The following is an 18,135-nucleotide window of genomic DNA, read 5'->3' on the forward strand; positions in this document are numbered from 1 at the left end:
AATAATAATAATAATAATAATAATAATAATAAACAGCGCAATTGCAATAGGGTCTCGTAGGACTTTTTCTTACTCAGGCCCTAATAAAGCTTCCTTGCGGGTATGAAGTAAAAGCAGAGCAGTGAAATAGCTTAAACTCTTCTGTAAGGAGCTTAACGCTCCCTCTCTGTCTGTCACTGACAATCCTCTTCACTGCAAAACTCCACTTTCTTCTTAAGGAGCAAATAACCTGCTGCACAGAGGATAAACATTCTCCTGAGGTACGCTTTGTAATTTGTGAGTGACTGCTGACTGTTTGTGTTTAGATTACTGATGCTGGTGTGTGAATGAGCACAATGGATGAGCCAGATATGTTCAGTTGAACAAAACAGATCCAAGAATTTCACCATATGAGTTCAGAAATGTAAAGAGAAAAGGAGGAATCAGTGTTTGCTTTCCTGTAGAGACGGCCTGTCTACTGGTTTCTAGTGCAGGCTAACATTTTCATAAAACAGATAATCATTGAGATGGCAAGGGAGCATGAATCCCCATCACCGAAGGAGCTAAACATGACAGGAAACAAAATGATGACTGGAACAGCATAACGCAATCTGTAAACTCACCACTACATGAGTCTAAATCCTACACACTGTAGCTTTATTCCTCCACAACATTCAAGTTCATTTCCGTGATTTAAAACAGCCAGTCTGTAACTGTACAAAATTAATGGAACACCTCATGACTGGAAGATTTAAAATGAGTTATTTGGTTGTTTTTTTGTGCTGTGTAGCAACATCCAGTTTGGACAATTGTTTTATCATTGTACTGGATGTGTTTCCTAGAATAGCTTTGCTTGGAGTGGATTATCAACGATTTATCTGCTGTCTGCGGACACACACACACACACACACACACACACACACACACAGAGAGAGAGAGAGAGAGAGAGAGAGAGACGAGAGAGAGAGAGAGAGAGAGAGAGAGAGAGAGAGAGAGAGAGAGACAGGAAAGCCCAAGCCTAACTCCAGATATGAGAATGGGCACTCAGAGAGAGCAACACATGCACCCTACATGTTTGACAACAATTCATGCTAATTATTTATTTATCGTTCAGTAATGTCACATTATATGGTTGTGTGTGGACCTGGTTTTGATCAGTTCTGTCCAAGTATGAATTACTTCATCTTAAACACTCAACCCTTCCACCATCTTTAAACCGTATTGACTTTTTAAGGTCACCCAAGGTCGAATTTCATGCAATCAACAGAAAGGTACAATATGACTTCATGTTAGTGTTTACGATAGTAGCCTTAATTCTACAACCCCTGGCAAAAATTATGGAATCACCGGCCTCGGAGGATGTTCATTCAGTTGTTTAATTTTGTAGAAAAAAAGCAGATCACAGACATGACACAAAACTAAAGTAATTTCAAATGGCAACTTTCTGGCTTTAGGAAACACTATAAGAAATCAAGAAAAAAAGATTGTGGCAGTCAGTAACGGTTACTTTTTTAGACCAAGCAGAGGAAAAAAAATATGGAATCACTCAATTCTGAGGAAAAAATTATGGAATCACCCTGTAAATTTTCATCCCCGAAACTAACACCTGCATCATATCAGATCTGCTCGTTAGTCTGCATCTAAAAAGGAGTGAACACACCTTGGAGAGCTGTTGCACCAAGTGGACTGACATGAATCATGGCTCCAACACGAGAGATGTCAATTGAAACAAAGGAGAGGATTATCAAACTCTTAAAAGAGAGTAAATCAACACGCAATGTTGCAAAAGATGTTGGTTGTTCACAGTCAGCTGTGTCTAAACTCTGGACCAAATACAAACAACATGGGAAGGTTGTTAAAGGCAAACATACTGGTAGACCAAGGAAGACATCAAAGCGTCAAGACAGAAAACTTAAAGCAATATGTCTCAAAAATCGAAAAATGTACAACAAAACAAATGAGGAACGAATGGGAGGAAACTGGAGTCAACATCTGTGACCGAACTGTAAGAAACCGCCTAAAGGAAATGGGATTTACATACAGAAAAGCTAAACGAAAGGCATCATTAACACCTAAACAGAAAAAAACAAGGTTACAATGGACTAAGAAAAAGCAATTGTGGACTGTGGATGACTGGATGAAAGTCATATTCAGTGATGAATCTCGAATCTGTATTGATGATATGGGGCTGCATGTCAGGTAAAGGCACTGGGGAGATGGCTGTCATTACATCATCAATAAATGCACAGGTTTATGTTGATATTTTGGACAATTGAAAGGATGTTTGCGGATGATGAAATCATTTTTCAAGATGATAATGCATCTTGCCATAGAGCAAAAACTGCAAAAAACATTCCTTGCAAAAAGACACATAGGGTCAATGTCATGGCATAGGGTCAGTGTCAATGAGCAGATCTGATTTAATGCAGGTGTTAATTTGGGGGATGAAAATTTACAGGGTGATTCCATAATTTTTTCCTCAGAATTGAGTGATTCCATATTTTTTTCCTCTGCTTGGTCTAAAAAAGTAACCGTTACTGACTGCCACAATCTTTTTTTCTTGATTTCTTATAGTGTTTCTTAAAGCCAGAAAGTTGCCATTTGAAATGACTTTAGTTTTGTGTCATGTCTGTGATCTGCTTTTTTTCTACAACATTAAACAACTGAATGAACATCCTCTGAGGCCGGTGATTCCATAATTTTTGCCAGGGGTTGTATGTTTAACCATTTCCTCAAAAATATATATGCAACAGCATCAGTCCCTGGATGCAGATGGATCCTCCAAGGTTTGGAGAGACTAACCACCTGGGCTCGGATGCGCTTTAAGCCGGAAAAATCCAGGTCACTGGTCCTGAAGAGAGGGAAGGTGATTGACCGGTTCCACTTCTCTCTAGGAGGTACCCGTATACCATAAGTCACAGAAAAACCCGTGAAGAGCCTTGGAAAAACCTTCAACTGCTCCCTAAAGGATGCCGCCTCCATCAGGGCAACCAATGAACAATTGGAGAGTTGATTGACAACAGTTGACAAGTCAGGTCTTCCGGGCAAATTCAAGGTGTGGTTATACCAGCATGGCATCCTGCCTAGAATACTGTGGCCACTGCTCGTATACGAGTTTCCCATCTCTACTGTGGAAGGGTTTGAGAGGAGGATTAGCAGCCACCTGCAACGTTGGTTGGGCTTACCTCGAAGCCTGAGCAGCATCGCCCTCAACGGTAATAAGACCAAACTGACGCTCCCTATCAACAGCCTTACTGAGGAGTTTAGGGTTACCAGAGCAAGGGAGGTGCTCCAATACAGGGATTCCAAGGATCTGAAAGTATCCCAAGCAGGCATTGAGGTGAGGACTGGCAGAAAGTGGAAGGCACAGGAGGCTGTGGACCAGGCAGAAGCACGGCTGCGTCACAAAGAGCTTGTGGGACCTGCGGCAGTTGGCCGGGCAGGCCTGGGAACCATTCCAACAATCCACTACAACAAACTTGAGGGCAAGGAAAGGCAGGACCTGGTTCAACAAGAAGTGAGAGCTGGGGTTGAGGAGCAGCGTGCAAGCCAGATGGTGGGATTGAGACAACAGGGCAAATGGACCAGATGGGAGGGAGCCATAGAGAGGAAGATCTCGTGGCTGGAGTTGTGGAAGGCAGAACTCTACCACATTAAATTTTTAATCCAGTCAGTCTATGATGTCCTACCCAGCCCGTCGAACCTTTTCACTTGGGGCAAGGCTGATACCTCAGCATGCCTCTTGTGTCAGGGAAGAGGAACTCTGGAGCACATCCTCAGCAGCTGCCCTAAAGCGCTGGGGGATGGTCGCTATCGCTGGCGCCATGACCAGGTGCTGAAAGCAGTTGCTGAGTCCATCAATACTGCCATAGACCAGAGCAAGAGCTTGAAACCATTAAGGCGGGAAATCTCATTTGTGCGAGCTGGAGAACAACCACCTGCCCGACTGAAGGCCCAGACAGGCCTCCTGGGAGCAGTGAAGGACTGGCAGTTAAGGGTGGACCTGGGGAAACAGCTTCGTTGTCCTGAAAACATCATGGAAACCAGCCTTAGACCAGACATCGTCCTGTTCTCAGAGTCATCCAAATCAAATCAAATCAATTTTATTTATATAGCGCCAAATCACAACAAACAGTTGCCCCAAGGCGCTTTATATTGTAAGGCAAAGCCATACAATAATTACGGAAAAACCCCAACGGTCAAAACGACCCCCTGTGAGCAAGCATTTGGCGACAGTGGGAAGGACTGTCCAAGCAGGTCATTATGCTGGAGCTTACAGTGCCCTGGGAGGAGAGAATGGAGGAAGCCAGTGAGAGGAAGAGGGAGAAGTACGCTGAGCTGGTGGAGGAGTGCCGCAGACGGGGGTGGCATGCGAGGTGCCTTCCCATCGAAGTTGGAGGAAGGGGCTTTGCAGGAAAGTCACTCTGCAAGGCCTACAGCCTCCTGGGCATCACCGGAGCACGCAAGAGAAAGGCCATCACTGCAGCATCTGAGGCTGCAGAGAGAGCCTCACAGTGGCTGTGGATCAGGAGGGACAAGCAGTGGGCGATGGCTTCTTGGACACAGACCGGGAATTGATCACTCCCGGTCGGGTCGCCTGGGTGAGGGGGTCTGCAGTTGAAAGACCTGAAACCCCCCATGACCCCAGGTACTATCACTGATGATGTGTCCAAGAATTTGCATTATGAGATGTATGTAACCACCACTATATATATATATATATATATATTTTTTTTTTTCAAATTGTAATCACGTTGACCTTGGTCCATATCATATTAAAACTTGTCAAGTTTTCTGTTCACGCAAAGTTGGACAGTCAGGATTGCAAACACTGCCCCTGCATGTTGGGTGCACAGGTGCAATAAAAAGGAAATTGTCACAGAAAACATATAAAATGTTAAAATCTGGATGTAATCTGTGCTTGTGCACGTGTTTGTGTGTTCCACAGGCGTGTTGCTGATCCGCTGTAACCATGTGTGACCAGACGTTCGTGGCAGTCAACTTTGGCCCCTGTGAAAGCTGTGGGAACCCTGGCCCGCTGATGAACATCTACCTGAACAACGAGCCCATCAACTACTGCTCCTTCTGTGTGGAGATGGTAGTGCACATGTCTACTAACATCAGTGCATGATGATAAGGGCACGGCTCTAAATGTATGAAAACGGTTTTTGTTTTTTCACTGCTTAGTGTTTTTCTGAACTCATTCCTGCATATTATGATTAAACTGAAAGAGCAGGACAGCTGCCCTGGTTAATATCATTCACTCATCTTCAACTGCTTACTCCGATTAAGGGTCACGGGGGACCTTGAACCTCTTCCAATAGTCATAGGACATGAGGCGGGGTACACCCTGGACAGGAAGCCAGTCTGTTGCTGCGCCACCTATACACAAACACTTTCACATCCGCACGCACACCTACGGACAATTTAAATTTTCCAATCCACCTAACCTACATGTCTTTGGATGTGGGATGAAGCCGGAGCACCTGGAGGGAACCCACGCAAACATGGGGAGAACATGGAAACTCCACACAGAAAGGCCACAGGTGGGAATCAAACCCATGACCTTCTTCCTGTGAGGTAATAGTGCTAACCACTAAGCAACCTTGCTGCCCTAATCGCATTCATTCCTTCTTAAATTTAAATGCCTCCCTCCCCCCAAAAACAAATCACAAGCAAAGGAATCACCAAAGCTAAATAATGCACACAATGGGTTGATTTTTTTAAACAATATTTCAATATGACTAGTTGTTTAAAAATAAAAATTAAAGCCCCTGATCCTTTCAAGCAGCATTTTGACACCATCTGTTGTGAAAGTGTGGAGACACGGACCCACAACAGGGGGCGCAAATGAACGGTCAATAGATGAGCCAAAAGGTAACAATTTAATGTTGTGAAACGTGCACAACGAACATACAGACAATCTCAGAATATAATTACAGTCAAATTACAAAGGTGACGTGTGGGCAGGCTCGAGGATAGAAGACGTCTGTCCTGAGAAGAGCCGGAACCACACGATTTCCGCCCCCACAGAACCTGGTGAATACTGGAGCCGCCAAGTCCCGAATTCCCAGGTGATCACCGTCCCCGACTGTCGGATCTGGTACTGCTGGCGAAGAACAAAGACAGTCAAGTGTGGGTGTGTGTACACCCAGTAACAACAACGGTGGGAATGCCACCTCCACCTCTCACTCAATATGTTGCAGCGGTCTCAGATGAAAAGGAGCGCCGTCTTGCACAGCCTCCGCAAAAACGACCGGTTCTCCTGCAAACACTCACAATAACAGATTTATAAATCTCACAAAAAGGCTGAGAGTATTACCTCCAATGAAGTATGATATCTCGGCGATGAGGTGGAGATGACGTCTGGTCTTTATGGAGTGCGATGATGAAGAATGTGTGACAGCTGTCAGGAATTGAGTGACAGCTGTCACTCCCGGCTGTGTCCGTGGCGGCAGCGCCCTCTCGTGCCTGAAGCCCGCACGTCAGGCAGGGCGCCCTTTGGTGGTGGGCCAGCAGTACATCCTCTTCTGGCGGCCCACACAACACCATCTAGCTGTAGATTTTTAGGTTGCAACCCATCCAATGCCCTGTAATTTTCTTCTCAAAAAGGGCAGGGGTCAGATCACGTGGTAAAATCCACGTTTAATGTAAGATGCACATTTATGCTCCTAATGCAAAGCTAGCACAGTTTGTGCAGCTAACAACATGGGCTTGGACGTTAATCCTGCATCCCACTTTATGGAATGAGATTTATTATCATTGTCATTACAAATGCAACAACAACGAGATTATGTTTACACTCCAATTACCTCAAACAAAATACAGCAATTAATCCACAAGTATTACTTGTTTACCGTAATAATGGCACACATCAAAATTAAAGACAACACATATACATTTGACATTGTTTATGTGCACTAAACTTGAAGCAGTCCGTGATCCGAATTGAGGCAAAGTGGGTGAGGGCCACAGCAAACATGAGTCGCACGCCACCTTACAAAACGCACGCTATCTTACTGTTTATAACAGAAGTCAGGATTAGTGGCATCTAGTTCAATAACTGTATGTGTGCATTATTGTTTAGTAGGTTCAACTTTTCAGATATCCCTGTGTAAGATAGTTAGCAATAGTGAAAGTGGCTATCTTTCTAAGGCCAACATTTGCAGTCTGAAAAAATATATAATCAACATAATATACAAATAATGAATGTTTATGAGTTCAATGATACGAATATTTCATTAGGTGAAAGCTGGAACATACCATTCAACTCGGCTTCACCTCGTTGAATGGTATGTTCCAGCTTTCACTGAATTAAATATTCGTTCCACTGAAAGAATGTAAAAACATTCATTATTTGTTTTATATAACAGCTAAAATAGATCCTTGTCATTTGATATTTTATTCATTTATAAACAACAGAAAAGGGGCTTACATTTTGGTGTTCCACTGCTGCTGATGTCCAAAGTGTAATGTGTAATCCAGTGATGCTGTGCACTGACTTCGGACTTCCATATAAAATAAACAAACAAAAAAAAAGACTTTGTGTAATTCCTCAATCCAGCCAAAAATCACGTCAGCTTTTCATGTGAACAGCTCTTCATGCATCCTTACACTCGGAGTGGCTTTTGTGTGTATGTGTGTGTGTTACAAGAATTAGCAGCGTCAGTTTGCTCCATCAAATCATCGTGCCATTGTCCCCTGCACGCGCACGCACACACATGCAACCGGGTCAGCACTTGTGCGCATGTGTACTATCAAAAAAAGACTGTACATCCTCAGTGCAGCGGAAAAACAAAATCACATTAGAAATTAGTCCAGCTTTTTATTCTTTCTTCCTGCCAACAGCCTCCAGACAGCGCAGTGGATTTGTTTTGTGTGTGCGTGCGTGCGCGTTGTGTGTGTGTATGCATGCATGTACGTGCACAAGCACTTCTGGGTGTGCATGCTTGTACGTGTGCGTGTGGGTGCACATGCATGTGCATGTGTGAGCATGTGCGTGTGCATATGTGTGCCTGTGTGTGTGTGTGTGTGTGTGTGTGTGTGTGTGTGTGTGTTTGTGTGTGTGTGTGCGCACGCACATGTGCAGAGTGCAATGGTACCAAACGTATGGAACCAAATTTGTACTCTAATGGAACCAAAAGGCACGCTAAATGCAGTGCAACACAAATGGTCAAATTATCCATGTCATGTGACATACAAAGAAACAATCAAATGACAAGGATCCACTCAGCCGTTATACGAGGTCTGTTAGAAAAGTATCAGACCTTTTTTTTTTTTAAAAAACCTGATGGATTTGAATCATGTGTGCTTGCATGAGCCAACCTTGAACCTTCGTGTGCATGCGTGATTTTTTTCACGCCTGTCGGTTGCGTCATTTGCCTGTGAGCAGGCTTTGTGTGAGCACTGGTCCTCCCCTCTCGTTGGATTTTCATTGCAAGAAAAGGATCAAATTTTTCCAGAAACTGTGAGAGACAGCCAGGTGGAAACAATTGGGAAGATTCAGATGGCTTTCGGTGACGATCCTATGGGCATCACACAGATTAAGGAGTGTTACAACCAGTTTAAAGATGGCGCACAATGGCGGAGGCCATCGACAGGCTGAAATGACCAGATCATTTCCAAAGTGAATGCTGTGTTGATCCGGGATGTCGTCTGACTACCAGAGAAATTGCAGAAGAGGTGGACATCAGCACTTTTTCGGCACATTCCACTGTGAAAGATGATATTGTAATGAAAGACATGCGGAGGGTTCGCGCGTCGGGATGGAGCCACTAATGGCGCAGAACAAAAAGCACCTCCATGTTGGAAGTCTCACAGGACATGTTGTGACATGTCCAGCGCTTACACAATTTCTCGGATACTCACTCGACTGAAAAGCCACCGAAAGCCGTCTGAATCTTCCGAATGGTTTCCACCTGGCTGTCTCTCACAGTTTCTGGAAAAATTTGATTCAGCGCTGCTCCAATCGTTCAGACATTTTCCTCGCAATGAAAATCAGATGAGGGGGGAGGACCAGTGCTCACTCAAAGCCTGCTCACAGACGAATGACGCAACCGACAGGCGTGAAAAAAATCACGCATGCGCACGAAGGTTCAAGGTTGGCTCATGCAAGCACACGTGATTCAAATCCATCAGGTTTTTGAAAAAAAAAAATAAGGTCTGATATTTTTCTAACAGACCTCGTATAACACTCCCTAAGCATGGTTTTAGTTAGCGCATGTATATTCATAATGCCTTTCAGCGATCTAGTTTAGACTGTCTCCGTCTCCATTCCAGCTTTATTGTAAACACACGCGCATGCACTTAGTAAGGAGGGGCAAACTGCAGTTATTAGTTTGTTTGCAATTTGAAAGCTCAACACTAGATGGTGGCAAAAACTCCATGCTGCTTTATAGGGCAAGGAGATGCTGTTAGTCAAGCCCATGTCCTTTTGGACCCTTTACTGTCTGTCTCTCTCTCACACATCATGTGGGTGTGTCATAGTGTGTGGGCATGACTCACAGACCTGGACTTTTGTGACAATTGTCACAGATGACTAAAACAAGCTGTTTCAGACATAACCTTTGCTGATGACGCTGCACTCTGTGCACATTCCTCACAGAACAGTCACATTTTGAGTATATATGATGTCAAACCCCAAATGTACTGAAGCGTAAACTGTCATTTACACAGCATGGTGCCTTTAACAGAAAGGTCAGTGGTTTGAAACCTGGCGTCTGAAGGGCCCTTGAGCTAAACACTGAACCCCAAATTAATCCTGTTTCCAAATCCAGATTAAAAAAAATAGTGAGATGGAGAACATAGTTTAAAAAATAAAGAGAAATCAAAAGCTGCTCTCTTTAAATTTGAGACTATGAGGAGGAGGAGGAGGAGGAGCCCAAACTGATCTCAGACCAGCATCACCTCCTCCTCCTCCCTGAGCTCCTCGTCGACACCTCCTCCCCTCTCAGTGGATTTTTGTCTTTTTGGGGTCTTGTTTTGAAGATGGCCTGTCAGGAGCTCCAGAAAGGAGAAAATCTTTCGACGCTGAAGAACGAGTGTGAAAGTCTGAAGAAGAAGCTGGAAGAGGAGCGAAAGAAGCTCAGCGACGTGGAGCGTAAGAAACTACTGCATTATATTACATGATATATTTATACTGGATAGAGTTAGGTTTTTTTTTACACACACACACACACACACACACACACACACACACACACACACACACACACACACACACACACACACACACACACACACACACACACACACACCGTCAGTTTTGTTATGTACTTACAATAAAAAAATGCATTTTTGTTTAACCACAAACGTTTTTACCTACAGTTTAATTTTGCTGTGTGCGTGATTCTTACATTTCTTTTGACTTTTGTTTCATTGCACAATGTGAACCTAAGATATTTTTATATTTTGTTTGGTCACAATTTATTTGTTAATATTCATCCATTCCTGCATTTCAGGCCTGCGACAAATTGGGGGAAAAAAAGTTGGGACAGGGGGAATTCAGGGCTAGTAATGTAGTAAATAACAACTATAATAGTAATAATAATAATGTTATTTCATAATGGTGATTGTAATGTTGGACACACATTAGGGTGTCCCAACAGTAGTGACTCCACATGTCCAAAGTTTTTAATGTTTCAGATAACAATTTGAAAAAAATTGATTTTAATTTGGCTTTATTAGTCAAACAAAGCTTCATTTTGCAGCATAGTTATTAATGAAGCTGTTATTAAAAACATTTGGTACACTGCATGAAACCTCTATAATGCTATACATATATATATATATATATATATATATATATATATATATATATATATATATATATATATATATATATATATATATATATACAGCACTAAATAAAACATAACCTCTTTAGTGGACATAAACTGATCAGTGCTGTTTTGGCTTTTGAATTATAGACGCGCCATGAGCTTTGTGTGATGTTCTGGTGGTTGGACATAAGGTGCAAAGTTGATTTAAAGGTGGGGGGGACTCGTGGATGACTGAGTGCAGCGTTTGATGGATGTGTCTGTGTCAGTGCACCAGGTGGCTGAGAAAGTGGAGGCTGTTGGAGCGCTCAATATAAAAACCAGACGCGTGCTGAAGGGTCATGGGAACAAGGTGCTGTGTATGGACTGGTGCTCGGACAAACGCCGCCTGGTCAGCTCCTCACAGGTAGACAAGCTGTGACAGTGTGTATATACGCTGTGTATGCACCATACAATTAGTTTTTATGCAATGCTGGTTTTTCTCCCGCTCTAATTTAGGATGGAAAGTTGATTCTGTGGGATGGATTCACTCTTAGTAAGGTGAGTGAAGGTCTGTGTGGTGATTTGTACAAATTTAAACCAAAGTGAGAACTTCTTCCACTCATGCACGGGGTTCCCAAGCGGGGGGGGGGGGGGGGGGGGGGGGGGGGGTCTGGCCTGAGTGAGGCTGGAAGAGTCACTGCATGTCCACAAACAGCTGACAGCCACTCTGAGGCTCAAAAGACATCAAAACTTTAATTAACATGATTTATGCTTAGAGGAAAAACAATATGTAAAGTACAAGATGATGAAGGTTTGATGGTGAATAAATAACGTGTGTCAAACAAACATGTCAAATATGGTGGTCTGTGTGGCACTCGGGTTCGAGTCTTTGTCATAGTTAGCAGTGGTACATGTGTGACAGACAGGTCAGGTAGGTATCATATCAGTAAGGATGAGGTCACCTTGACTGAAGCAGGATTTCCTGCTTAATACCACAGTTTAATTGAAATCTGACCTTTGACTCCAGTGATCTTCACTCAAATCAGTGACCGTCGGCTGACCTTGTCAGGGCAATTCCAGAATCTACCTACGCAAAGACAACTCTGAGGTCAACCTTTAGCCATATACCATGTTTAGCAGAAATCGGCCTGTATGTATTTCTGTGCGTTTGTTTCAGGAACACGGAATAACCCTGCCGTGCACGTGGGTCATGGCATGTGCATACGCACCCTCAGGCTGTGCTGTAGCATGTGGGTGAGTGCACAGAATCCACTTCCTCTAACTATAATTAATCTGCTTCCTTTTTTCCTTTTATGAAAGTTAAAAAAAAACACGTTACTGTCGTTTTCCAGATGTGCTGGTCTTATGTATAACATTGCACTAAATCAGTGAATTAATTATAAAAACAAGTAAGTTTTCCCTTCTTTAAGTTATTTTCTCTTTCACCTACATTTAAAACAATGTACATTTCACATATAACAGCTGCTTGTCTTTCATGTCTGCTACACTGAATTAGATTTCTCTCCTGCATAATTCCTCCTGTTTGAAACTCATTAAGTCTGATTGCAAAATTAATTCTGACATTCCAGTTTAAAGTTACACCAATGGTGATACCCCCGTCACACATAACCGGAATCACGCAGAATGGTGTTGGAATTATGAATCGGTGCACATCCAAAAAGTGTCGGATTTCAATTCCAAAATGCTCTAACAGCCATCTGCGGAAGTCGACACAGTCGGCCGAAATCGGCCGGCGGCCCCGAATATGTTGCACGTTTAAAACCCTCTGGCCGCCATTGACATGGGACACCTATCCGATGGCAGTCTGAGCGTCATCTGAGCACAATTTACATTTTCTGAAGGCGGCATAAACAGGATCCAAAAGGATTTCAGCGCATATGAGGAAACCTCGAGATGGCTCGGGCATGGATCGTTGATATGTACGTATGTGGCACACAGCCATCCATGTGCAGGGGATGTGAACACAGTGCGAACAAAATGAAAGCACCGTGTCCACTGCGGGTCAATGTGTGGCACAGCGCATGGCGTTGTGGATCTGGACAGGCTGTTATATCCATAATAGTCCTTACGGTACAGATAATATTCCTCCCCATGGGTGACATAATAATGTGAAATATTGTGCCCATCAGATCTGTGACACCATGGCGGCTGGCGGCCAGTTGCACACGTTGTCACACCTCACGTCAGAGGCTCAGAACTGAACAGATCTCACCAATGTAAAAAACAAATTATTGCTTGATCACATTTAATTATGTTGGACATATGACATGGAACTGTTTCGCCATGACAACATATGAAACATGAATCCCAGGAGCATTTCACAGCACAGTGTGTCAGGACCACACAGCTGTGGTGGAATGCTGAAAACAACAGCAGCATAAATAAATCCCATGGAATAATCCAACCAGAAATCATGATGTAGAGTTGCATTGTGAGTGGAAAAAAAAAAATTAAGTTAGCTCTAAAGGCTGTCTGACAAATAGTGGGAAAGGTCACTGAAATCTTTTAAGCAAAGGTGTCCTTTGACTCACAGCAAAGGTTCGCTGCGTGTGCCTGTGCGCACACACGCTTAACTCAGAAACATGAATATGAAGTTGTATATCATCTGGGTGCATGAAATATAAACTTGCATGACCTTGAAAGGTCAAATTCAAGGTCATAATTTTTTTACTCAAACAGTGTGAAGCCAATATGGATTAAGTGAAGTGGAATTATTGTGTGTTAGTCAAAGATCAAGTGGTTACATTTCAGACAGAATGAATTAAATGTTGTATATAAATGTCATATTTGTTGCAGGATGATTATTATTATTTGACTTTTGAGATTTGTGTCTTAAAAGCGGACTGGATAACAAGTGCTCAGTTTACCCACTATCACTGGACAAAAATGAGAGCCTGGCTACAAAGAAGAAGTCAGTTGCCATGCACACCAACTATCTGTCAGGATGCATCTTCGCCAACTCTGACATGCAGGTGAGCCGCACACGCTGTCAACTGAAGTATTTTCTACTTTGAAGTGGTTTTATACCACGGTGGATGTGTGTAGCCCACGGTATGGTGGTAATCACAGAACTTGCAATGACAGTAACTGAGTGGATACTGGGTTTCAGCTGGGCAGAGGAGAGGAGGAGGACTGAGGAAGGGTCAGCAGGCAGGAGGGAGCGTGGCCTTCCTTTCTGGTTGTATTAATAGACACTGAGTGGCTTTTATCTCGGAGGATCCTGACCTCAGGGCAGATATTTAAAACACACACACACACACACACACACACACACACACACACACACACACACACACACACACACACACACACACACACACACACACACACACACACACAGAGCAGCCTGTGCATTTTGTTGAAGAGCAAAAGATTATATCAAAGGCTCCAAATGTGACTTTGCTGTACTGCAAGAAGAACCTGAAAGACTTTCACCAAATTAACTTGTGAGTTAATGAGCATCCCTTCCAGAGGTCTGTTTCTCTTCTTGTCAAAAGTCTGGCAGCAGCATTTTGAACCATTTGGAGACCCATAATGATGGACTGCGGTAAACTAGAAAATAGAACATTGCTGTCATCCAATCTACAACCCCTGGCAAAAATTATGGAATCACCGGCCTCGGAGGATGTTCATTCAGTTGTTTAATTTTGTAGAAAAAAAGCAGATCACAGACATGACACAAAACTAAAGTCATTTCAAATGGCAACTTTCTGGCTTTAAGAAACACTATAAGAAATCAAGAAAAAAAGATTGTGGCAGTCAGTAACGGTTACTTTTTTAGACCAAGCAGAGGAAAAAAATATGGAATCACTCAATTCTGAGGAAAAAATTATGGAATCACCCTGTAAATTTTCATCCCCAAAACTAGCACCTGCATCATATCAGATCTGCTTGTTAGTCTGCATCTAAAAAGGAGAGATCACACCTTGGAGAGCTGTTGCACCAAGTGGACTGACATGAATCATGGCTCCAACACGAGAGATGTCAATTGAAACAAAGGAGAGGATTATCAAACTCTTAAAAGAGAGTAAATCATCACGCAATGTTGCAAAAGATGTTGGTTATTCACAGTCAGCTGTGTCTAAACTCTGGACCAAATACAAACAACATGGGAAGGTTGTTAAAGGCAAACATACTGGTAGACCAAGGAAGACATCAAAGCGTCAAGACAGAAAACTTAAAGCAATATGTCTCAAAAATCGAAAAATGTACAACAAAACAAATGAGGAACGAATGGGAGGAAACTGGAGTCAACGTCTGTGACCGAACTGTAAGAAACCGCCTAAAGGAAATGGGATTTACATACAGAAAAGCTAAACGAAAGGCATCATTAACACCTAAACAGAAAAAAACAAGGTTACAATGGGCTAAGGAAAAGCAATTGTGGACTGTGGATGACTGGATGAAAGTCATATTCAGTGATGAATCTCGAATCTGCATTGGGCAAGGTGATGATGCTGGAACTTTTGTTTGGTACCTTTCCAATGAGATTTATAAAGATGACTGCCTGAAGAGAACATGTAAATTTCCACAGTCATTGATGATATGGGGCTGCATGTCAGGTAAAGGCACTGGGGAGATGGCTATCATTACATCATCAATAAATGCAGAAGTTTATGTTGATATTTTGGACAATTGAAAGGATGTTTGGGGATGATGAAATCATTTTTCAAGATGATAATGCATCTTGCCATAGAGCAAAAACTGCAAAAACATTCCTTGCAAAAAGACACATAGGGTCAATGTCAACGAGCAGATCTGATTTGATGCAGGTGTTAATTTGGGGGACGAAAATTTACAGGGTGATTCCATAATTTTTTCCTCAGAATTGAGTGATTCCATATTTTTTTCCTCTGCTTGGTCTAAAAAATTAACCGTTACTGACTGCCACAATCTTTTTTTCTTGATTTCTTATAGTGTTTCTTAAAGCCAGAAAGTTGCCATTGAAATGACTTTAGTTTTGTGTCATGTCTGTGATCTGCTTTTTTTCTACAAAATTAAACAACTGAATGAACATCCTCTGAGGCCGGTGATTCCATAATTTTTGCCAGGGGTTGTAGAAGAAGCAAATGCATGAATCAAGGTCTCAGCATCAGCCATAGACAGGATGGGACGAATCATTGCTATATTTTGCAGGTGGAAGAAAGCAGTCCTCGTAATATCTCTAATGTGGAGGTCAAAGGACAACATAGGATCAAAAATTACCCCAAGGTTCCTCACTTTGTCAGTGTGATGTATGACACATGAGCCTAGGCTCAGCGTTCGCTGGTCAAATTGATGCTGATGTCTCACTGGACCAAGAACCATCAGTTCAGTCTTGTCAGAATTTAAAAGTAGGAAATTGCTAGACATCCAGCTTTTCACTGATGCAAGGCAATCTTCTAAGAATTTTATGTGGATGAGATTACCAGCAGTTATCAGCATGTATAACTGAGTATCATCAGCATAGCAATTAAACGTAATCCCAAAATATCACAATACGAGGTCTATCAGAAAAGTATCCCACCTTTTAATTTTTTTAAAAAACTATGTGGATTTGAATGACGTGCGATTACACCAATCATGCTTGAACCCTCGTGCGCATGCGTGAGTTTTTACACGCATGTCGGTGACGTCATTTCCCTGTGGGCAGGCCTTGAGTGAGATGTGGTCCCGCCCTCTTGGCTGAATTCCTTTGTTTCACACGCTGCTCGAGACAGCGCGCGTTGCTTTATCAAAATTTTTTCTGGACCTGTGAGGAATATCCGAGTGGACACTATTCGAGAAATTAAGATGGTTTTCGGTGAAAAGTTTAACGGCTGATGAGAGATTATGGGGTGTTTCTGTCGGTGTAAGGACTTCCCACGGAGCGGGACGTCGCATAGCGCTTCCAGGCGCCATCGTCGGCCTGTTTCGACCTGAAAACATCCTAATTTAAGGCTTAATTCACCCAGGACGTCGTGAGAGAACAGAGAAGATTCAGAAGAGGCCGGCATGAGGACTTTATGCGGACATTCCACTGTTTAAGGACATTTTGTAATGAAAGACGTGCGCGCAAATTCGCTGAGTCGTTTCCGTGACGACTCAGCGAATCTGTGTGCGCCGCGACAGGAAAAACACCTCTGTGTTGAAAACCATTTGTAAAATTCAGGTGGCTTTTGATGGCTTTCAACAAGTGAGTAACTGAGAAATTGTTTAACAGCTTGGGCATGTTCCAACTTGCCCGTTAAGGTTTCCAACACGGAGGTGTTTTTCCTGTCGCGACCCCCTGCGGTCGGGTCTGGCCCAACATGCGACTCTGCCCGCACGTTCTTTCATTACAAAATGTCCGTTAACAATGGAATGTCCGAATAAACTCCTCATGCCGACTTCTTCTGAAAGTTCTCTGTTCTCTGACAACTTACTGGGTCAACAGAGCCTGAAATGTGGAAGTTTTCAACTTGAAATGGCGAGACGCTGCTGCCTCGAAGCGCAGATCGCCGTCAGGCACCGTGGGCCGTCCTTACGGCGACACTACCAGACCAAAATCTCTCATCAGCCGTTAAAATTTTTACCGAAAACCAGCTGAATTTATTGAATGGTGTCCACTCAGTTGTGCCTTACAGTTTTGAAAAAATTTTGATCAAACAAAGCAGCAGTCTCTGAGCCATTCTTAAACAATGAAAAAATTGACAAGAGGGTGGGCCACTCCTCACTCAAAGACTGCCCACAGGCGAATGACGTAACCGACAGGCGTGAAAAAAACTCTTGCATGCCCACGAGGGTTCAAGCATGTCTGATGTAATCACACGTGATTCAAATCCATATGGTTTTTGAAAAAAATAATAAGGTCGGATACTTTTCTAATAGACCTCGTATGTGCCCAAGGGGAGCTATATACGAGGTCTATTAGAAAAGAAACCGACCTTTTTATTTTTTTTCAAAAACTATATGGATTTGAATCACGTGTGATTGCGTCAGACAAGCTTGAACCCTCGTGCGCATGCGTGAGTTTTTTCACGCCTGTCGATTGCGTCATTCGCCTGTGGGCAGGCTTTGAGTGAGCACTGGTCCACTCCCCTCGTTGGAATTCCTTTGTCTGACTTCTTCCTGAGAGACTGGTGCTTTGCTTGATCAAAATTTTTTCAGAAACTGTAAGGCACATCCAAGTGGACACCATTCGAGAAATTCAGATGGGGGCCTAAGACGGACCCTTGTGGAACTCCAAATTTCATGTCACCTAGGTTAGAGGTAGTGTTATTCTACAACCCCAATTCCAGTGAAGTTGAGACGCTGTGTAAAATGTAAATAAAAACAGAATACAATGATTTGGAAATCCTCTTCAACCTATATTCAATTGAAGATACCACAAAGACAATATATTTAATGTTCAAACTGATAGACTTTATTGTTTTTG

At 42.9% G+C, this 18,135-nt stretch overlaps 1 protein-coding gene across 1 annotated transcript in view; it reads left to right on the forward strand.

Annotated features, from left to right (window-relative positions):
- The first annotated feature begins 181 nt into the window (after positions 1–181).
- gnb5b (guanine nucleotide binding protein (G protein), beta 5b) overlaps positions 182–18,135 on the forward strand; it is a 37,896-nt gene continuing 19,942 nt past the window's right edge. The window contains exons 1-7 of the mRNA XM_034186890.1: positions 182–260; positions 4,928–5,077; positions 9,967–10,078; positions 11,027–11,163; positions 11,256–11,297; positions 11,917–11,993; positions 13,600–13,732. Coding sequence (XP_034042781.1) covers positions 4,952–5,077; positions 9,967–10,078; positions 11,027–11,163; positions 11,256–11,297; positions 11,917–11,993; positions 13,600–13,732 — 627 coding nt within the window. The 5' untranslated portion in view covers positions 182–260; positions 4,928–4,951. The remainder of the gene's footprint in view (positions 261–4,927; positions 5,078–9,966; positions 10,079–11,026; positions 11,164–11,255; positions 11,298–11,916; positions 11,994–13,599; positions 13,733–18,135) is intronic.

Source organism: Thalassophryne amazonica, chromosome 2 (assembly GCF_902500255.1).
Source record: "Thalassophryne amazonica chromosome 2, fThaAma1.1, whole genome shotgun sequence".
Lineage (NCBI taxonomy): Eukaryota > Metazoa > Chordata > Actinopteri > Batrachoidiformes > Batrachoididae > Thalassophryne > Thalassophryne amazonica.